At 48.7% G+C, this 22,777-nt stretch overlaps 2 protein-coding genes across 15 annotated transcripts in view; one reads left to right on the forward strand and one right to left on the reverse strand.

The window, feature by feature from the left end:
• Window positions 1–16,371, forward strand: part of LOC140421173 (pre-mRNA 3'-end-processing factor FIP1-like) — a 70,561-nt gene extending 54,190 nt beyond the window's left edge. For 7 of the 8 annotated variants that reach the window (XM_072505653.1, XM_072505656.1, XM_072505655.1 and 4 more), the window contains 4 exons: window positions 88–146; window positions 1,501–1,684; window positions 13,395–13,544; window positions 15,986–16,371. In XM_072505653.1, coding sequence (XP_072361754.1) covers window positions 88–146; window positions 1,501–1,684; window positions 13,395–13,544; window positions 15,986–16,115 — 523 coding nt within the window. In that variant the 3' untranslated portion in view covers window positions 16,116–16,371. The remainder of the gene's footprint in view (window positions 1–87; window positions 147–1,500; window positions 1,685–13,394; window positions 13,545–15,985) is intronic. The other variant, XM_072505657.1, reaches the window with a different exon arrangement.
• Window positions 16,362–22,777, reverse strand: part of lnx2b (ligand of numb-protein X 2b) — a 97,722-nt gene continuing 91,306 nt past the window's right edge. For all 7 annotated transcript variants that reach the window (XM_072505644.1, XM_072505645.1, XM_072505649.1 and 4 more), the window contains one exon: window positions 16,362–17,470. In XM_072505644.1, the coding sequence (XP_072361745.1) occupies window positions 17,335–17,470 (136 nt within the window). In that variant the 3' untranslated portion in view covers window positions 16,362–17,334. The remainder of the gene's footprint in view (window positions 17,471–22,777) is intronic.

A 22,777-nucleotide genomic window follows, 5' to 3' on the forward strand; every position in this document is an offset into this window, starting at 1 on the left:
ATAGTTTGCTTCGCACAAAATGAGGGAAAATGATAATTTGGAGAATCTGTTTTCTTGTGCCTAACAAATACTTTCTGACTCTTCCAGTGGTCCACCACCGGGCTATGATAACAGACCACCACCTCTGTTCCCCTATACTACTGCAGGTAATTATTAATATGTTTTGCTGAAAATGTATATTTTAATCTAAGTATAACGTTCATTAGCAGTACAATTTATTAGAATCTCTAGCAACATTTCCCCATTGTATCTACTTTTTAAAATTAATTTTCTTTTGTTCCCCTTTTTGGTTTTGTTTTGCCAGTTTTTTTCCCCCTCTGTGTTCCTGAACGTGCTGATTCATGCTGAAGCATGGTTCCAAGGGTGCTGGACGCCCTTTAGTACCTCGCGCAAGTGGCACTTACACACATGTGCCTGGATGGTGAGTGTCAGCAGGCTGTACAACTGTGAGCATATCACACCTGAGCCTGATCGTGTTTTCACTCGAAATACATGCACATGCTCTTCCAGTAAGGAGCATTGAGTAGATATGAGGCATGCGAACTCCAGTTGATTGACAACCCACCCGCCAACTCTGTCTCCTTGTTCGAGAGGTGGTGGTGAGACCCAGCAATGAGCCTTAGTTGCTCTGCTGGTGACATCAGCTAACTCACCATGGACTGGTCATTGAACCTGGAAACTTCTAGTTTTTAATCTTTTCGATCTGCATAGTGTTTACTTGATTCATTAAAATTTGATACTCCTTTAAATGCAATTTGCGCAAATTAGTTTTCAAACAAACTAAATATCGGAGGAAATGGAAATTGAATCATTAACTGAAGTCTGTAAACAACAGAGCAACATGTGATGGAAAAATCTAAATTATGTGCAGGTTTAGATAATAGTAAACATCAAATTCCGTCATACTTTGGGCATCATGGATCAAATTTGTTCAATGCCATGAGTTTAACTCTGACATTGGTCATTTGAAAGAGGGGAAAAGGCACTACTAATAATAATAATCGCTTATTGTCACAAGTAGGCTTCAGTGAAGTTACTGTGAAACGCCCCTAGTCGCCACATTCCGGCGCCTGTTCGGGGAGGCCAGTACGGGAATTGAACCCACGCTGCTGCCTTGTTCTGCATTACAAGCCAACGGTTCAGCCCACTGTGCTAAACCAGCCCCTTCTATCCTCTGCATTGATTATCTGCATTCATATTTGAATATCCATTTACTTTGCCACTGCTTTTCTGATGCTAATCAGGCTAGTTATGTTATGTGACCTTCAGTTATCCATTAATTTCCAATATATTCAAAGGAAATGATTCCAGTTCCATGCTGAGTAGGTGTGTAAACTGACCATTGGTTCAACTCTTTCTTTTCAGGTTCGCTCCCCTGCTATCTCACCAATTTATCCATCATGAACTCGTACATTGTAAAGATGATTCTTATAAATGACTTGTTCTCTAATCATGGGGGCTTATTTATAATCTCCCTTAATTTTTCTGCCACCCCCACAGACTCTGGACTAATTGGTTATCCTGCTATCTCCACAACACACGCACCTTGGATAAACACTGTTGAAAAAAGTACCAACAGTCACTGGGAGTACCAAGGACCTCGACGAGAGAGAGAACGAGAACCTGATCGAGAAAGAAATCGTGAGCGAGATCGTGGCCCAACACCAACAACATCTGAATACAGGTGAGTGAATGTCATAACTAAAAGAAAAAACTGAATATTCAAAACCCAAAATTAAAGAGGGGAAAATGGATGGGTCACATAAATGCAAAACATGGGTGGAGAGGGGAAGGGTAGTAAATGAATGTCTCCAGGTTAGAACAATAGGAGAAAGTAGCAGCAGCAGCAAAGATCAGTATATTAAGAGATTATTAGGGGCACCTGATCAGAGCTTAAATGCAGTGTAGTTCAGGAATTCTATTAAATATACTGAAAAATACATTTTGGTGAAATTTTGCATCTTGCATTCATCAGGACAATCACAAGACTACCAATGTCAGGGGGAACAGGGTGGCACAGTGGTTAGTGCTGTTGCTTCACAGTGCCAGGGACCCGGGTTTGATTCCTGACTTGGGCCACTGTCTGTTTGGTGTCTGCACAATCTCCCTGTGCCTGCGTGGGTTTACTCCGGGAGCTCTGGTTTCCTCCCACAAGTCCCAGAAGATATGCTTGTTAGGTGAATAGGGCAATCTGAATTCTTCCTCAGTGTACCTGAACAGGTGCCGGAGTGTGGCGACTAGGGTTTTTTCACAGTAACTTCATTGCAGTGTTAATGTAAGCTATTTGTGACACTAATATAGATTATTATAACGACTTTATACTGTATGAGAACAGGGTGTTGATTGGTTGAAAAGTGAACTCTGGTTGAGCCGTTGCCATGGAAAACGCACGAGTTGATGGTGGCTGACAGTTAATTGCCAGGCACTGTTTGAAGTTTAAACTGGGCAACATAACTCCGGTCAAGGCATTGCCTCGTCGAATGAACCAGCAAATGGATATCACTTATTTTGTTTAGCTGAAGCAGGCACAATATGTGTACATGTTCTTTCTGTCTATAAGGAACAGGGCCCTGTATATTAATATCTGTAGCTTCTAGTATTCTTAAATGCACCACACCGCAAGCCCGGCTGACAATCTTAAGTTGAATGTCAGCCTAATTTTTAGCACATTGAGGATTATTGCTGAATAGCCTTCCTTGTGGTAACCATTCCATGATTCTAGTTGAGAAAGTAAGCTGCGAGGAGGACACAGGCTGCAAAGGAATATAGATAGGTGAAGTAACTGGGCAAGAATATGTCAGTTGCTTTGTTTCTTGGCCTTTTGGTTAAGATCAAGTGTCAGACCAAGATCAAAGCCTTTACTTGTCGGCTTGGATCTCGTATGTCTCTCTTGTGGAGACCATGAATTAGCTTCAGTTTGATTTTGAATTGGTTTTTGGAGCAAACAATTAGATGGATTAGGGTTTGCCTTGTCCACTTTACGCATTGGCTTTGTAACTTTAAGGATGAGATTTTTTTTGAAATTAAGAATATGGCAGATGGAATATAATATTGAGAAATTTGAAGTTATCCATATTGGTATGAAAAATTTGAATACTTTTTAAATGGTGAGAGAGTGGGAAATGTTTAGTATTCAGAAGGATTTGAGGATCCTTCGAAACAAATCACAAGGTGATCAGGTACAACAATCAATTAAGAAAGTAAATGGTTTGTTGCCCTTTATTTCAAAAGGATTGGCGTATAAGGGTAAAGAAGTCTTACTACAATTGCATAGAGCATTGGTGAGACCACAACTGACTCCTTTACTAAGGAAGGATAGACTAGACCTGGAGAGAGCGCAACAAAGGTTCAGTCATCTGATTTCAAGCATTTTTTAATATATATTTTTATTGGTCTTGCATTTATAATAACATTGCAAGGAACATTACCCAGTAGCAAAGAGATATTTAAGGTGTACATGAGGAAAAAAGAGAAGAAACAAGAAAAAAAATTAGAAATATAAACAGGAATGTGCACAAGGTAACCTGTGCAGTTGCCACAACCATGCCGTTTTAACTTTATACACGTTGTCTTCTGGTATTAAAACATACCAAGGGCATGCTTGACACCACCTCGGCTTACCTTGATGCTGTTGTAACCGTACCCATGTGCCTCCTTGCCCTTCATCTCCCCCCCCCCCCCCCCCCCCACTGGTTGTCTGCCTTGCTTGCCAATGCTCGGAGGGATGTACCCGTACAGGAGCTCTCCTCTGCTTTTACCCATTCCGCTTCCGGCTTTTTGACCCATCACCGTACTCTTTCAGCAGTGGATGCCCAGTGGTAGAATAGGAATTTTGGGACTGTCAAGCCCCCCCTTATATTCCGCATTCTGTTGTGGATCCTTGGGGTTTCTCTCTCTCTCTCTCTTTTCCCCCCCCCACCACCACCACCACACAACACCATGATTCATTTGCCTACTTTGGTGAAGAAGGATTTGGGAATGAAGATCAAGAGGGATTTGAACAGCAAAAGGAACCTAGGCAGTACGTTCATCTTAATTGTCTGCACTCTCCGTGCTATGGAGAGCAGGAGTGCCACCTCTGAAGGTCCCTATTTACCTCCTCCATCAGATTCGCAGGTTCCATTTGTGGATCCGTATCTAGTTGTGGGCCACATGGATCCCCAAGTAACGGAATTTGGTTTGGGTCACTTGAACGGCAAGTTTCCCAGGTCTGCCTCTGCCCCCGAGGGTTCATGAGGAAGGTTTCACTCTTGCTCAGGTTGAGTTTGTAACCTGAGAAGATTCCAAACTCCAGTTCCATTTTCCTCCCATGCTGACTAGGGGATTCGAGACGTTGAGGAGCAGGTCATCCGCATAGTGTTTTCCCTGTCTACTCTCTAAATGCCTCTCCACCCCTTCGCTTGCTGATCTGAAAGCGAAGGCCACTGGCTCAATTGTCAGTAGCAATAGTAGCTGGGACAACAGGCTTCCCTGTCTCGTGCCTCTGTGTAACCAGATGTATTCGGAGCTGGTGGTGTTCGCCCGTACTCTCGCATGGAAGAGCTGTACCGTAGCTTCACCCACAAGGTGAACCCTGGCCCAAACCCAAACCATTCTAGTACCTCCGTGAGGTACCTACATTCGACTCTGTGTCTAAGGAGATGACCATTTCTGGTGTCTCCTGCCCGGGTGAGGTCATAGTCACGTTCAGCAGGCATCTGATGTTTGCCGTTGGTTGTCTGCCCTTGACAAAGCCTGTCTGATTATCTCCGACCACATCTGGGACACAACCCTCCAGTCGCTTCGCCAGGACCTTGGTGTCAATGTTGAGGAGTGAGATGGATCTGTATGACCCACACTCTGTCGGGTCTTTGTCTTGTTTCGGGATCAGCGATGTCAAGGCCTGTGCCAGCGTGGGCAGCAGGGTCCCTCTCGAAAGCAAGTCATTGAACATCTCCCGCCGGAGCGGGGCCAGTGCTGGCGCAAATTTTTAAAAGTTGTCCACTGGGAATCTTCCCCGACTGTATGGAGTTAATGCTCTCATGGCTTCCCCCAGTTCTGGTGGTGCCTCCAGCCCCTGCCTCCTTTCCACCCCACAGCTTGTATGTTCAGCAAATAAGGAACTTCCTCCACAAGGAGACAACAACATTTCCCCAGCTACTAGGACATTTGTTACTGGACAGACTTCTGACAGCACGCGAACTAGGGGACGTTAGCTGCGCCAACATGTATGGACGAATACTGGAAGAGGTACGGTCACCGCAGGATGAGACACAGGGGCTCGGAGGTGTACATCTCCCAGTAAAAGGCTTCAAATGCCTATTGATCTTATCTGATGCTGTGGTTATTTTACCTTTCCTGTCGTTCACTTGTGCTTTGTCCCTTGTGGCTGCCTCATTTCTCAGCTGGTGAGCCAGCAGATGACTGGCCATGTCCCCATGTTCGTAGAAGGTTCCTGTGTCTGGTCTGGCAGAATCGGTGCACTGCTTTCCCTGTGGAAGGCAGGTTAAATTCCATTTGTAACTTTTTCTCTGCGCCAGAGGTTCCATGGTCGGTACCATGGCGTACCACTGCTCCACCTCCAATATGGAGTCGATCAGTTGTTGCTTAGCCATCCTCTACTTCCTGTCCCGGAGTGTGCCTGTACACTATTATTTCCTCCTTTATCACCGCCTTCAGTGTCTCCCAGAATGTGGAGAGACTTCCCCATTCTGGTGGCAAAATACTGTGACATTCTTTCACAGAACGCTTTGTCGGTGAAGAGAGCGGTATCCAGCCTCCATGGGGGAGGCGGCCCATCTCAAACTTCACATCCACATAGTGTGGTGTGTAGTCAGAGGTTACTATTGCGATGTATCCACCCCTACCTGCCCTGGAAGCACCAATTTACCCACTACAAAGAAGGTGATGCGCGAGTATAACTTTGTGAACTTGGGAGAAGAAGGAGAATTCCTTCTCCCGCGGGTGACTGAACCTCTACGGGTCTCCGCCCCCCCCCCCCCCCCCCCCCAAACTATGATGAGTTGGTGGGAGTCTAGGTTGGGAAATGTAAAAGGAACCCAATAGAATTAAATACAAAACAAAACCCCGTGCCCCCCTTCCCCCTATACATAAATAATAAATTAACACCCCGAATTAACACATAGCAAATATATACACCCCCTCAGATCCACCAGTATAGACAAACAAAAGTAAAATAGAACTCCTCCCCCCCCCCCCCCGTTGCTGCTGCTGCTGACCATTGTCTACCGTTCTGCCAGGAAGCGCAAGCGGCTGCCACCGCCTGAAAAACCCTCGCACCGATCCCATTAAGGCAAATTACACCCTCTCCAATTTAATAAACTCCGCCATATCGTTGAACCAGGATTCCACGCTTGGGGGCCTCGCATCCTTCCACTGAAGAAGAATCCTTCGCCGGGCTACCAGGGATGCAAATGCCAGAATACCGGCCTCTTTCGCCTCCTGCACTCCCAGCTCCCCTGAATGAATGAAAATCGCTTATTGTCACAAGTAGGCTTCAAATGAAGTTACTGTGAAAAGCCCCTAGTCGCCACATTCCGGCGCCTGTTCAGGGAGGCTGTTACGGGGATCGAACAATGCTGCTGGCCTGCCTTGGTCTGCTTTCAAAACCAGCGATTTAGCCCTGTTATAAACAGCCCCTGCAACCCCAAATATTGCGAGCCGCCAGCCCGGTTTGACCCTGGATCCTACCACCCTCGACAACGTCCTTGCTACACCCTTCCAAAATTCCTCCAGCGCTGGGCATGCTCAGAACATATGGGTGTGGTTTGCTGGGCTCCCTGAGCACCTAACACACATATCCTCACCCCCAAAAAAACGGCTCATCCTTGTCCCGGTCATGTGTGCCCTGTGCAGCACCTTAAACTGGATGAGGCTGAGCCTCGCGCACAAAGAGGAAGAGTTCACCCTCCCAGGGGCATCTGCCCACGTCCCCTCCTTGATCTCCCCCAACTCCTCCTCCCACTTACCTTTCAGCTCCTCCACTGAGGCCTCCTCCTCCTCCTGCATCACCTGGTATGTTGCCGAGATCTTCCCCTCTCCAACCCACACCCCCAAGAGCACCCTGTCCTGTACCGTGCGTGGCAGCAGCAGCGGGAATTCCACCACTGGCCGCCTGGCAAACGCCCTGACCTATAGAGACCTAAGGTGTTCCCCGGGGGGAGCTCGTACTTCTCCTCCAGCTCACCCAAGCTCGCGAACTTCCCATTCACAAACAGGTCCCCCAACCTTCTTATCCCTGCCCTGTGCCACCCCGAAAACCCTCCATCTATTCTCCCTGGGACAAACCGGTGGTTCCCCCATATCGGGGTCCACACCGAGGCCCCCACTTCCCTCTCTCTTTTCCCCCCCCCCCCCCTCCGTGCCGCCTCCATTGCCCCCAGATCTTGAGGGTAGCCGCCACCACCGGGCTCGTGGTATACCTCATTGGAGAGAGCGGAAGCGGCGCCGTTGCCAGCGCCTCCAGACTTGTACCCTTACAAGACACCGTCTCCAGCCTCGTCCATGCAGCCCCCTCCCCCTCCATCAACCACTTGCGCACCATCGCCGCATTAGCGGCCCAGTAGTACCCACAGAGGTTGGGCAGCGCCAGCCCCCCCCTCCCATCCCTACTCCGTTCCAGGAACACCCTTCTCACCCTCTGAGTCCCTCGCGCCCACACAAACCCCGTTATGCTCTTGTTGACCCGCCTAAAGAAGGCCTTCGGGATAGGAATGGGGAGGCACTGGAAGAGGAACAAAAACCTTGGGAGCACCGTCATCTTGACTGACTGCAGGGACAGCGGCAACGCGTCCCACCTCTTAAACTCCTCCTCCATTTGCTCCACCATCCTCGTGAAATTAAGTCTATGCAGGGCCCCCCAGCTCCTGGCCACCTGGACTCCCAAATACCTGAAGCTCCTCTCCGCCCTTTTTAGTGGGAGCTCGCCAATCCCCCTCTCCTGGTCCCCTGGGTGAACCACTAACAACTCGCTCTTCACCATGTTGAGCTTATACCCTGAGAAATTCCCGAACTCCCTGAGGATCCTCATTACCTCCGGCATTCCCCCCACCGGGTCCGCCACATATAGCAGCAAGTCGTCCGCATAGAGCGACACCCTGTGCTCTGCACCAACCCCCTCCAGTTCCTCTACTCCCTCAGTGCCATAGCCAGGGGTTCAGTTGCCAGTGCGAAAAGTAGGGGGGACAGGAGACGCCTCGTCCCTCAATGCAACCGAAAGTACTCCGACCTCCTCTTGTTCGTGGCCACACTCGCCATCGGGACCTCATACAACAGCCTAACCCACCTGACGAACCCCTCCCCAAACCCGAACCTCTTCAGCACCTCCCACAAGTACGCCCACTCTACCCTATCGAAGGCCTTCTCAGCGTCCATCGCCACCACTATCTCCGCCTCCCCCTCCCTTGCCGGCATCATAACGTTCAGGAGCCTCCGCACATTCGCGTTCAACTGCCTCCCCTTCACGAATCCTGTCTGGTCTTCGTGGATAACCTGCGGTACCCAATCCTCAATTCCCGTGGCTAAGACCTTCGCCAGCACCTTGGCATCTACATTTAACAACGAAATCAGCCTGTAAGACCCACACTGCAGGGGATCCTTGTCCCGCTTCGGATCAAGGAGATCAGTGCCCGGGAAGTCGTCGGGGGCAAAGCCCTCCCCTCCCTTGCCTCATTGAAGGTCCTAACCAGCAATGGGCCCAACAGGTCAACATATTTTTTGTAGAATTAGACCGGGAAACCGTCTGGCCCCGGTGCCTTCCCCGCCTGCATGTTCCCTATCCCTTTGGCCAGCTCCTCCAGCCCAATCGGGGCCCCTAGTCCTGCCACCAGTCCCTTCTCCACCTTCGGGAACCTCAATTTGCCCAGAAAGCGGCCCATCCCTCCCTCCCTCCCTCCAGTGGGGGCTCGGACCGATACAGTTCCTCATAAAAGTCCCTGAAGACCTCATTGATACCAATCCCAGTCCGCACCACACACCCTCCCCTATCCTTAACTCTCCCGATCTCCCTAACTGCGCCCCGCTTCCGAAGCTGATGCGCCAGCATCCGGCTTGCCGTTTCCCCAAATTCATAAACCATGCCCTGGAGGCTACGCCTCTCCCTCAACCGTCCCTCCTCCGGCACCTCCGCATACCTCCTGTCTGCACTCACCATTTTCCCCCATCAGCCTCTACCTCTGCTCTCTCCTCTCCTTGTGGGCCCTAATGGAGATCAGCTCTCTCCAAACCACCGCCTTCAGCGCCTCCCAGACCATCCCCGTTATCGTTGGCCTCCAGGTATCTCTCTATGCTTCCTCGGACCCACTCGCTCACCTCCTCGTCCACCAACAGCCCCACCTCCAAGCGCCACAATGGGCGCTGGTCCCTCTCCAATGTGATCCGAAATGGCTATCGCCGAGTACTCGGTATCCTCTACTCTCGCTATCAGCGCCCTACTCATAACAAAAAAGTCGATCCGGGAATAGGCCTTATGAACATGCGAGAAGAATGAAAAATTCCCTAGCCCCCGGCGTTGCAAATCTCCAAAGGTCCACCCCTCCCATCTGGTCCATAAACTCCCTCAGCACTTTAGCCGCCGCCAGCCTCCTACCCGTTCTAGACCTGGAGCGGTCCAGTGCCGGATCCAATACCGTCTTAAAGTCCCCCCCCCCCCCCCCCCCATTATCAGGCCCCCACTTCCAAGTCCGGGATCCGACCCAACATGCGCCGCATGAAACCCGCATCGTCCCAGTTCGGGGCGTACACGTTGACCAGCACCACCCTCTCCCCTTGTAACTTACCATTACGTACCTGCCGCCATTGTCTGTCATAATGCTCGACACCTCGAACGACACCCTCTTTCCCACCAAGATCGCCACCCCCTGATTTTTGGCATCCAGCCCCGAATGAAACATATGACCTACCCACCCCTTCCTCAATCTTACCTGGTCTGCCACCTTCAGGTGTGTCTCCTGGAGCATGACCACATCCGCCTTCAGGTGCGCGAACACCCGGGCCCGCTTAACCGGCCCGTTCAGTCCCCTTACGTTCCAGGTTATCAGCCGGATCGGGGGGCTACCCTCCCCCGCTGACTAGCCATAACCCCTCCTCGGCAAGCCACGCACCTGCACCCCACGCCCGGCCCGTTCCCCGCGGCGGCAGACCCTCTACTCTCTCCAGCTCCCCCTTGACCATACCAGCAGCAACCCGGTTCTCCCCCCCCCCCCCGCCCCCAGCTAGGACCCCTCCTAGCTGCTTTGCTCCCCCAATTGCACTCCCGCAAGTCAGCTGACTCATGCTGACCCCGGCCACTCCCGCCTCTCCTTCGACTCCTCCCATTGTGGGAATTCCCCTCCCCCTCCATTACCCACCAGCAGGCTCCCTGCCCCCTCCAGCCTTCAGCGCTGGAAAAAGCCTGCGCTTTCCACCTGCCTGGCCCCGCCTCCTCTGGCGCAGCTCCTTTTACAGGCCCAGTCCCCTCACCCCCGATTCGGGCCTCACCCTCCCCCTGCGGGACCCCATCCCCCCCTACCAGCCATCCACCCCCTACTCTGTTTACTTGCTCCTCTCCAAGAGCCCACCCGACAGACCCAACCAAAACAGTGCCCTAACCACCCACACCGAACCAAAACTGAACAAGAACAAAATCAAAATGTAACACAACAACAACAGTCATCGACCATCCCCACCCCCGACCCCCAGTTTGTGTCCAGCTTCTTGGCCTGAACAAAGGCCCACGCCTCCTCCGGGACTCAAAATAATGGTGCCGTTCCTTGTAGGTGACCCACAGTCGCGCCGGCTGCAGCATGCCAAACTTCACCCCCTTCCTCTGCAGCACCGCCTTCGCCCGGTTGTACCCGGCCCTCTTCTTCGCCACCTCCGCGCTCCAGTCCTGATATATTCGAACCTCCGTGTTCTCCCACCTGCTGCTCCTCTCTTTCTTGGCCCACCTGAGTACGCACTCCCGATCAGCGAACCGATGAAACCGCACCAGCACCGCCCACGGAGGCTCGTTAGCCTTGGGCCTCCTCGCCAGCACTCTATGGGCCCCTTCCAGCTCCAGGGGCCCCTGGAAGGACCCCGCTCCCATCAGCGAATTTAACATGGTGACCACATAGGCCCCCACGTCCAACCCCTCCAGCCCCTTCGGGAGGCCCAGGATCCGCAGATTCTTCCGCCTCGACCGATTCTCCATTTCCTCGAACCGTTCCATTTCTTGTGGAGCGCCTCGTGCGCCTCCACCTTTACCACTAGGCCCAAGATCTCGTCCTCTTTATCTGAGATCTTTTGTCGGACCTCGCGGACCGTCACTCCCTGGGCCGTCTGGGTCTCCAGCAGCTTATCAATAGAAGCCTTCCTCGGCTCCAGCAGGCCCGCTTTGAGCTCCCTGAAGCAGCGCTGGATAACCTCCTGCTGCTCCTGCGCCCACTGCATCCACGCTGCCTGGTCCCCGCCCACCGCCATCTTGCTCTTCTTCCCTCACACTTGCTTTGGGCTCACCACCACTTTTTTAGTCGCCCAGCTCCTGGTCCAAGCCATGCACTGTCGGGGGAATGTTGCAGTCTTCTTCCCACACCGGGAAATGTCGAACAAATGCCGTTGGGGGCCCTGAAAAGAGCCCAAAAGTCCGTTCCAAGCGGGAGCTGCTGAACGTGCGACTTAGCTCTGCATAGCCTCAACCGGAAGTCCTACTATGGTCTTTTTGATGAAGGCAGTGTCATCCCACTTGCGGCATATAGATTCACAAGCACCAGGGGCACTGCTGACCATTACCTTCCTCCCCGGGTCCATCACTGTATTTGTCACTGTAAAGGCTGTCCTTTTACTCAACAGTATGGCCACTCCCTTAGCCCTTGCCCCGTAGCACTCTTGGTAGGTCTATCCTATCCAGCTTTTTCTTGCCCTCAGTTGGTCCTTCTCTCTCAGGTGTGTCTCCTGGAGGAATACTGTGTCAGCCCTTGAATCATGAGATGAACAATGTGCCTCAAATAAAAGGGAATGTATTAAATAATCAAACTCAGACAATGAAGTCTCTGGTGCAGATGGATCGCATGCAAGTATTTTAAGGGAATTGAGGAAGGGAGCAGAGGGACTTCTGTACATATTTTATTTAATTTAATTTACTTGTTTAGGAAAGGTGTAGTGCCATTTTATTTTTTAAAAAAGATGCAGTGACAGAAGACTGGTGGATAATTAAAGTAATTCCCATAATTAATATGAGGACAAACCATGCCCAGAAAATTATAGACCAGTCAGCTTAACATTGTTTTATTAAATAAATTTAGAGTGCCCAATTCTTTTTTTTTTCCAGGGCAGCATGGTGGTGCAATGGGTTAGCACTGCAGCCTCATGGCACCGAGGTCCCATGTTCGATCCTGGCTCTGGGTCACTGTCGGTGTGGAGTTTGCACATTCTCCCCGTGTTTGCGTGGGTTTCGCCCCCACAACCTCAAAAACAATGTGCAAGCTAGGAGGATTGGCCACGCTAAATTGCCCCTTAATTGGAAAAAATGAATTGGGTACTCTAAATTTAAAACAACAACTTTTTTTTCCCAATTAAGGGCAATTTAGCATGGGTGAATGTGTGAACTCCACACGGACAGTGGGCCGGGATCGAACCCGGGTCCTCGGCGCCGTGTGACAGCAGTGTTAACCACTGCGCCACCGTGCCGCCTACAGCTTAACAGTGTTGATGGGGGGGGGGGGGGGGGGGGCGGGGAAAGGAATCTCGACTAATGGGAAGAATAAAAAGACGTTTAGAAATAGTCGGCATGGATGTTAAAGGGGATACACAACAGTTGCACAACCAACTTTATTGAATTCGAGGAGGAAAGAATAGTGAGGATAGGCATGATTGATACAGAAAATGTAATTTATCTGGATTTTCAAACGGCCTTCAATAAAATCGTCCATAATAGACTAATGAATAAGTTTAAAGAATGTGAGTTCGGAGCCAAGTGGCAGAATGGATTAGTAGCTGACTGGAAGCAGAGAGTGGGAGTAAAGGGCAGTCATTCTAGACGTTCCACAAGGATCTGTGCTGGGACCACTGCTGTTCACAATTTACATTAGTGATCTGGACTTCGAACAAAAACACAATTTCAAAATTTGTGGATGACACAAAATTACGGGGGTGGGGTGGGGGTGATAGACAATTGAGGAATTACTGTAACAATTTATGTGAAGACATTAATAAACTTTCAGAATGTGCAAATAATTGGCAAGTGAACCTCAACAGAAATGAATTCTCAACCTTGGAGTGAGCAGCCTGAATTAGTAATGATACTACATTTATATACTGCTGTTAGCAAGCAAGTGCTTGACAGGCGTGTTTGAGATTAAATCTGACGCCGCTAAATTGGGAAATTTAAGTGTAAACAAATTTTTCACGACTTGTAATTTTGCCTCCACTCTATCTAGTGAAGATGTGCACTATTCTTCTTGCAGCAGAGAACGTAACTACGACAGAGACTATCATCGGAGCAGAGATCGCAGTAGAGACAGAGAAGATCGCCACAGGGAACGACGGCACAAGGACAAAGATGATTCTAAGCACAAGTCCTCGAGGCGGTATGTAATTGCTTTTCTCTTCAAGACTTCTTGAAGTCTATTTGTCGTGATATCATCTTATCCAAAGTACCAGCTAAATGGGGCTACAACGCACAGCTCTGTCCTGGTGTTGTAAAGCCAAAGTGCAACTCTGAGTTATAGCTATACCAGTCTTCAACGATTGCTTCTGATTGTGGTTTGAAAACAATTAACACTTCACACTTTTGCATCATATCACAAAACATTTATGGGAGAAAACAGTATCAAGGAGAAAATTATGGAATTTTATTGGATTTGGGCGGGGGGGGGGGAACTATGCACGCAAAGATAGATTATTTGATGGCATGAAGAGGGGTAGTCCCGTGTTTGCGTGGGTTTCACCCCCACAACCCAAAGATGTGCAGGGTAGGTGGATTGGCCATGCTAAATTGCCCCTTATTTGGAAAAATGAATTGGATACTCTAAATTGTTTTGTTTTTTTAAAAAGGGGTAGTGATTCGACAAGGAAAATCAAGTTGTGGGCAAGGTTTCCTCTTTCCCCCGCCCCACATCCATCCCTGTGCAGAATGAATTTGGTGTACACCAATAAAGGGTGACAAACATGCAACAGCAGTAGAGACAAAACCTATAAACCGGCCTTGTTTATTCTTTCATGTTGCTATGTAGCCATTCACACCTAAACTGGGCACTTATTTTGTTTCTATACTATATCCATTGCCACTCTCTTTGGCTTTTTCATCATAAAATCTTGTTATTTGGTCGGCTTGGTGGTGCAGGGGCTACCTCTGCTGCCTACAGCGCTGAGGACCTGGGTTCGATCCTGGCCCACTGTCCATGTGGAGTTTGCACAGTCTCCCAGTGTCTGCATGGGTTTCACCCCACAACCCAAAGATGTGCAGGGTAGGTGGACTGGCCACACTAAATTGCCCCTTAATTGGAAAAATATAATTGGGGACTCTATAAATAAATACAATCTGGTTATTTAGCCTTCTGCACTATCATGGATCTTCCCTTTTTCTTCCTGTCCCCTCCCTGTTCCACTGGCTTAAAATTCTCCCCCAAGTTGCTGCCTGACTTGCTGAGTAGTTCCAGCATTTTTATTTCTAACAAACTCCCCAGTTGACATTCTACAGCAGTGTTTTGATGATGTGAACACTTTCACTGCAAAAGAAAGGGCTTCCATCTATATATAGTGCCTTTTCCACATCAGGAGACATGTAAGGTGCGGTACAGCTATCCCTCATTTAACACACCTGTGTTGCGATAAAATGTCATGCTTAAATGACAATTGCTTACTCATAAGGAAAAACATAAGGATGGATTATATTCCTGGCCTGTAACTTTTGCATTAAATATTGGCTGCCTTGAAACTGGTCCAAAAATCCTCTTAAACTTCCCCTCCTGCTTGCTGCATTCAACTTGCCACTTCCCTCCTGGACCTCTGGTCCATAGTGAATCTTTACCTGCCAATATGAGCAGCTGCATCTCTGCTGCGCTAACATCAGTCAAACCTGAAATTGCACCTCAGAAGCTAATATGTGCACCATGGATCCCTTAGAAATTCCTCACTAATTTGCATAGAATCAGACACATTCTTCTCAAATGGCAACTCCTTTTCCAACCATCCCCTGCTTCCTGCACTATCTATCACCTGTTGCCATGTGGCCTGACTGCTGCCATTGAGCAGGATCGGGCACAATGGACATCTAGCCATGTGTGGCGTGACAACACATTGCTTGGCAGAGCAGCAGAAAACTCCGATGTTCATGTGTGCAGCTGCTCAGCTTGAGAGGGACAAAGAATCAAGAAAGGATAAACAGGAATTAGAAAATGTGCAGAATTATGTAGTGTAATAAGGGGCAGTACAAGTTCAGCTGCACGCGAGGGAGGGAGAAATGCTAAATGGCTGTGTGTGATTATCCTTTGGTCACTGTCACACTAGCTACAGCGTGGCATTGGTGCTATGTGACAAAAGGATTTCAGAATTAACTAATTTTGCAGACTGGATTTTTCACTATTTTCTATCCTCCTCAAGGTGATGGTTCTGTAGGTAATTAAATTACCTTAGGCAAAGTGACCATTATTCATGTATGAGCTCAAACAATGAATGTCAACAGACTATTTGGCTGAACAATGTTTTTCCTGAATTTCCCAGATTGCTAGGTGGCAAAAGTTTTGGTTGCTGTTTTACGCACAATTTTAAGAGAGCGCATAAGAGGTTTAAAATTAGCTACGTCTATATGAGCACTTTAATTACTTGAGCCATATAACTAACATTTGACGCAATATATTAGAAATTTCATAGTGATTTGCATGCTAAAACTTTATAGAAGGGCATTCACAGCCCTGGAAAGTTGGTGCTTTTCTGGGATTTCTATGGTTCTTGCAGCAATAATGGCTAACACCCAATCTGAAGCTCCCAGTTCTGGATAAAAGGTTTTACTCCTAATTTATTTTCACAGCAAACAGCACGAGAGTGAAGAAGGAGGAGAAAGTCACAGACGTCACAAACACAAGAAGAATAAACGAAACAAAGAGGACAAAGAAGCTGGGGATGAAGGTGCTGCAGAGACTGGTGGAACTGAGAAATAAGTAATTGCTGAATTGGTCTCCTCCATCGGAGAATACTACCCAGGATGAACAATTAGCTCTGATGTTCTGGACTCTTTACTGTTGAAGTTGCGGTGAATGCAACTTAAAAAAAAACCTAAATGGACAGTAATGCTTAGGAAGGCCACAGCATAACCTGTACAATGTGAAGCCTGATCCCACCTTTCTACGTATTTACACTTGTCTTTTTTGTAAAATGTGCTTGTAAAACAAAAAATATTAAAACCGTTTTTCTAAAGAGTTTTATGTTCAATGCACATTTAAATTCAGAATTTGTCAACTCCAGCGTTGCAGATTTAAGATTTCATATAAAATCAGACATTTGCTTACATTTTTATACTATGGTTCACAACCCTTTAAGACAGTAAAATGAACCAAATAAAATCTTAGGTTTCATAATTTAGCTTTCAATCACATCTGCATTTTTAAAAAGCGCCAGTGCGAAACATGATTTTTTTTCCCCCCCACAGACGTGAACAGGAGCCATGTTACATTGCAAGAATCTGAAGGACTACATCATACACACTTGTACTTTTGAGAAAGCACTGACTCGTGATTTTACTATCTTAATATTGATTCCAGCAAGCTTAAGCTAAAGATTATACAGTCTTTACATTTTCCCCCCAAGCTGAAGCTAAAATTATATAGTCTTCGAATTTTCCCCACTTGTTTCCTGATTCATATTTCGTTGGAATGTTCATTGTGGCTTTTAGTACACAAGGTCCTCTAAAAATCATATTGCTTATAGATGGTAGTCCAGTGATATCCATTGGACAGCAAAGATTGGAGAGGAGATCAAACGGATGGATTTAGAGATCTGAGAAAATCAAGAGGATGCACCATCCTGCTTGGGGGAAGCACCTCCTATCCTGGGATGTGAAGTTCATTTATTTGATTGAAAAATAAAATTGATCTTACAAATAGCATCAGTGAATGCAAGAGGCCATACTTTGGACATCCATTCAGAAATTTACAGTTGCACTTTGACTTTTTCTTCCCTCCGTGCTCCATTGTCCTAACGAACTATTTTAAACGAAAGTTGGAGAAATGTGAAATCGTAGGTTTGTGTGTGGTCAAAATGATGGGTTTAACAAATGGTAACTTTGGTAATCTGGTATTTCTTTGACTGTTTCTAGTTTTCGAGTTTGTACTCCACTAGGTTCATGATTAAGGCTTTGAGGCAAGTGTCATCAATTTACTTTCACACATGGCTTCCCGGCCAGGAGACGACAGTAAGTGTGACTCTATTCTTCTGTTCTTTCAGCATTGGAATTACAGCCGAATTGCTCATGCCTGCAGTGGAAACTCCATTTACAGCAACAATCTCATCCCCGCATCTGTAAGAAACGGAGAAAATAACTTTGTTCCATTTTAAAATCACAGCTCCCGGAGCAAAAATGAATTTGCTAAATCTTGAGTAGGGATTATTCATGCTAATTAACTTACAACAATATTCAATTTGTTAGCCAAGGAGATATAGGAACAGGAATAGGCCACTGAGCTCTTCAAACCTGTTCCACCAGTTAGACTGACTAATCTGTACCTCACCTGTGATCCTTAATACCCATGCCCAACAAAATCTGTTGACCTAACTCAAAAGCTTTTTTTAAATTTAGAAATGGAGGGAGTGTCCAATTTTTCACTACCCTTCACTTTTGTCCCCTTTATCTAGATTCTGCGAAAGAAATTATTTCCCAGAGTCAAATTATTAATCAGAAACACCACCTTCATTTTCCCAATCTATTCAGATGGGTACAATTTCTCTGGTCTCCAGAATGCATAGACAAGATCACATGCTGCCAAGGAGCAACTTGTTGAATGTTCCTTTTCCAAGATCCACTTCAGAATATTATCTTTAATGAACAGAAAAGCCTATCCTTCCCTTTCTCATACCTACTTTCCTTTGCACTATTGAGTTGTTTCTTTCCATGGACACTGTTTCCAATATTTTATTCTCTGGTCTCATTTCTGTCATCATCTGGCCTTTGCGCCTTCTGCCAAATTACAGCCCATCCAGGTTTGACATTGGACAAGCAATCTCAACAACAGTAGGACCAAGAGGCCTTTTTGACCCTGAACGGAGCTTCTGATCCCATCTTGGACAAGGACTGTCTATATCTACCTCTCTAATATCGCCCGTCTCCCACCTATTTGCTGCCGAAATCCTCTGCTATGCTTTTGTTATCACTAGACTCGACAAGCCCTGTTCACTTATTACTCTGTGCTCCTTGATTTATATTGGCTTCCAGCCCAACACCTCTCATTTTAAAATTTGTGTTTGTTCAAATCCCTCCATTTTCTACTACTCTTTATCTCCAATCTCCTCTAGTCTTACAACCCTCAGCTGTGTGTTAGGACCATTGAAATGTTAGAGCACTGAAAGAGACCATTCAACCCAATGTGTCTCCACAAGTTGAAACAAAACCTAGCCTCCCCGAACTGGCGTCGGAATGTGGCGACTGGGGCTTTTCACAGTAACTTCATTTGAAGCCTACTTGTGACAATAAGCGATTTTCATTCTCATCCCACCTGCCAGCACCTGGTCCATGAGTTTCTCAAATTCTGGCCACTTGTGCATTTCCTGTCATGGACATCCATGCTTCAGCCCTCTAGGCCCTAGACTTCTGAAATCTGTCCCCAAACCTCTTTCCTTGAATGCGGTCCTTAAAATCTGTCTGACGTGTGTTAAGTAAGTTGGTTCCACATTGACTGCAACTGGATGCTGTGAAACTAGAAACAGGCTTCTGATAACTTCCTACTGGCTTGACCAGACTAACTCTCTGCCTCATGGCGATAGTGCTCACTGGCTTGTGCACTCTTTCTCTCTCTACAGGACACAGCTCCTGAGATAGTGAGTCTTAATGCCCGGTGTGCTTTATAGTGGTGGTGTCCTGTCTGGTGATTGGTTATCCTGTGTGTCAATCACTGCCCTGTCTGCATCTCATTATATACACGAGTGGATATTATGACATCTCCCCTTTTTGAAGTAAATTTTGGAACATGGCGATATATAGACATGCATGATTATATATACAAGTGGTGAGTGAATGAACATATGTACATGGGACGGAGTCTATTGTGCAGATACAGAGCAAACTGAACAAGATTTAAGTCTATAGATTCAGTCTTTGTGGTGGGCGACAAATTCTTGTTCGCCTCAGAGGTGGAGGGGGGGGGGGGGGGGGGGACGCCGGCACTTGGACAGGCGGGATTGCTGCCATGTCGATGGCCTCATGGAGAGGTGGGATCACTGCCAGATCGGTGGCCTCTTGTTGCGAGATATCCGGAGGAGGCATGATGACATGCAGAGAAGTGCGGCCAGGCGGTGGGCAGGGAACTTTTCGTAGCGCCCTCCTGTTGCGCCGTAGAATGGAGCCATCAGCCATGTGGGCAACTAAGGACCTGGGGGCAGCCTGCCTGATGACGATAGCTGGGATTGACCAACCTCCCTCAGGCAACTGGACACGAACAACATTGTCTGGAGCCAGCGCAGGTAGATTCCTGGCATAAGCATCATACGTGATCTTCTGCTGGTCCCTGGATCCCTGCACTTTCTGCAGCACGTGAGGCGGGCAAGGTCTGGAACATGGATGGCTGGAACAGTCGTCCTCAGGTTGTGGTTCATGAGCAGTTGCGCCGGAGACAAAACAGTCGACAGAGGGGTTGCCCTGTATGCCAACAGCGCCAGGTTGAAGTCCGAGGCTGAGTCTGCAGCCTGGCACAGCTACCGCTTGACAATATGGACCCCTTTTTCGGCCTTCCCGTTTGATTGCGGGTAATGGGGACTGGATTTGATGTGACTGAAGCGGTAGGATCGTGCAAAGTCGGACCACTCTTGGCTGTAGAAACATGGGCCGTTGTCACTCATTACTGTGAGTGGTATGCCGTGCCTGGCAAACGTCTCTTTGCAGGCTTTAATCACTGACTTGGACGTGGGGTCCGACAGTTTCACCACTTCCGGGTAGCTGGAGAAGTAGTCGACCAAGAGCACGTAATCCTGCCCATTTGCGTGAAAGAGGTCGATCCCCACCTTGGACCATGGAGAAGTCACGATCTCGTGCTGTTGCAGTGTTTCCTTGGGCTGAGCTGGTTGAAACTTCTGGCATGTTGTGCAGTTGAGGACCGTGTTGGCAACGTCCTGGCTGATGCCAGGCCAGTAGACTGCCTGCCGAGCTCTGCGTCGACATTTTTCGACCCCGTTGTGACCCTCATTAATCTGTCAGAATTGTCATTGCCCAAAGCAATGGTGCTCAATCTAGTTTAAGAAGGATCCCCTCGACTACCGTTAACTAGTCCTTAACGTTGAAGAACTGGGGGCACTGCCCCTTTTGCCAGCCATGGGCAAGGTGTTGCATCACGCGCAGCAGTAGAGGATCTTTGGCAGTTTCTTCGCGTACCTGAACAACTCGTTCATCAGTGGCTGGGAGGTTGCTGGCACACAACTGCACCTGTGCCTCGATGTGGCGAATGAAGTCGCCCGGTTCACACGGCATGGTGATGGATCGGGATAGGGCATCCGCGACGATCAGCTCCTTGCCCGGTGTATAGACTAGTTCGAAGTCATATCGGCGGAGACGAAGAAGAATTTGCTGCAGCCGAGGTGTCATGTCATTTAAATCCTTCTGGATTATGTGGACTAAAGGCCTGTGGTCTGTTTCCACCATGAACTTCAGTGCTCGCGCATGGAAACTCCTACATCTGGTACAGCGAGGACATGGCATGAACTCGCTGTACCAGATGTAGGAGTTTCCATGCGCGAGCACCGAGCAGGGATGCCTTGTCAGGCCGGACGATCTCGAATCTCAATGTCGCCTTGATTTCCTTGTGAGAGACACCAAGCTGACACGACCCACTGACAGCTATGGCATTACCATTGTAGTCAAGGAGCTGGCAGGCTGGTGGAAGAATGCTAGGTTGGTGTCGGATGCTGTCGAGGTCCGACTGTGATGAGGTTCGCAAACGTGCCAGAGTCCAATTTAAATCGGATGAGAGACTGGTTGACCGTGATGACGGCACACCACTCGTCATCAGGATCCACACTGAGGAGCGAAAAGCGGTTGGCAGGCACGCCTTTCGTGTGGTGATGATGCCCACCCGATATGGAGACTCGTGGCAGTCAGCATCGGGGTCCGTTGGGCTGTCTGGATCCTGCATGTCTTGTTGTACACAGTGGACACGTCTGCGCTGCAGCTGGGATCGCTGGCTGTTGTTCAGTGGAGCGGACCTGCAGAAGGCCGCGTAGTGGCAAGGCTTTCCACTCATGACGCTGACGTCAGCACGTTCTGTGCACCATCGCGCATGCGCAGTGCGGTCGGCCGACGTTCACGCATGCACCTCGGTCTTCGGCCTCATCGTCCACCCGGTCGTGGCGGGCATGCGTGGGGACCAGAGAAAAGCGCGCGAAGCAGCCACTCTCCTTTATGCTCAGGCCTTACATTTTTGCTATGGCCAGCACCCTTTCTGCCTTGTGCGCTTTTCTCTGGTCCCCACGCATGCCCGTTGACTACAACTGGATGCTGTGAAACTAGAAACAGGCTTCTGACACAGGAGATGGTCCAACACTGTTTTATTGAACTTCTTGATTGCTGTACATAGTCTGCTGTGAGTTGACACTCGATCAATCTAACTGATAACCTCCTACTGGCTTGACCAGACTAACTCTCTACCTTACAGTGATAGTGCTCACTGGCTTGTACACTCTCACTATCTCAATAGCTGTGTCCTGACTTCCGGGTGCGGCTATGCAGAGCTAGGTCGCATATTCGGCAGCTCCCGCTTGGAACGGACTTTTGGGCTCTTTTACAGGGCCCCCACGGCATTTGTTTGACATTTCCCGGTGTGGGAAGAAGACTGCAGCATTCCCCTGACAGTGTCCCCCAGGAATGTTATGTCTTTTGGCTGCCAGACCAGGCAGAAACAGTAAAAGATTTGGCTTTGGCTGCAGGTTTAGACAAAAGCCTTTTCCAGCATGCAGGCGGGGGAAGGGCAAGCTTAAAGCTGCAATCTGACTTGACTCTATCAAAGGTGAATTCTAGCAGCAGAGGGAACAACTGTGAAAAGATCTACCAAGGCCATTGAAGAAGCAGGGACGAGGCTTCCGGTGGTGGCCATGGAGGAGTAGGTCGCGCATTTGGCAGCTCCCGTCTGGAACCGACTCTCAGACGTTTTTCAGGAGTTTCCATAGACTTTTGGGGGCAGACTGGTGGCAGCCAGGGACAAAGGGGAGCTGCAGGAGTTCATCAAGCGCTGCTTCGAGGAGCAGCGCGAGGAGATGCGCAAGGAGATGTTGGCGCCTATGCTTTCGGCAATTGAAGGACTCGGGATCACGCAGAAGGCCCACGAAGCTAAGATCCTGGAGGTACAGAAAAGAGTCAGTCAGAATGAGGACGAGCTCGTGGGCCTGGCGGTGAGAGTGGAGCAGAACGAGGCGTTACACAAGAGGTGGGCGGGAAGACTCGAAGACCTGGAGAACAGGTCGAGGAGAAAGAATCTGCGAATCCTGGGTCTCCCTGAGTGAGTGGAGGGAGCTGATGCCGGGGCACACGAGCACGATGCTCGAGGCGATGATGGGCACGAAGGCCCCTTCGTGGCCGCTGGAGTTGGACGGGGCACATCGGGTGCTGGCGAAGAAGCCCCAGGCAAAT

Source organism: Scyliorhinus torazame, chromosome 5 (assembly GCF_047496885.1).
Source record: "Scyliorhinus torazame isolate Kashiwa2021f chromosome 5, sScyTor2.1, whole genome shotgun sequence".
NCBI classification, from domain to species: Eukaryota; Metazoa; Chordata; class Chondrichthyes; order Carcharhiniformes; family Scyliorhinidae; genus Scyliorhinus; species Scyliorhinus torazame.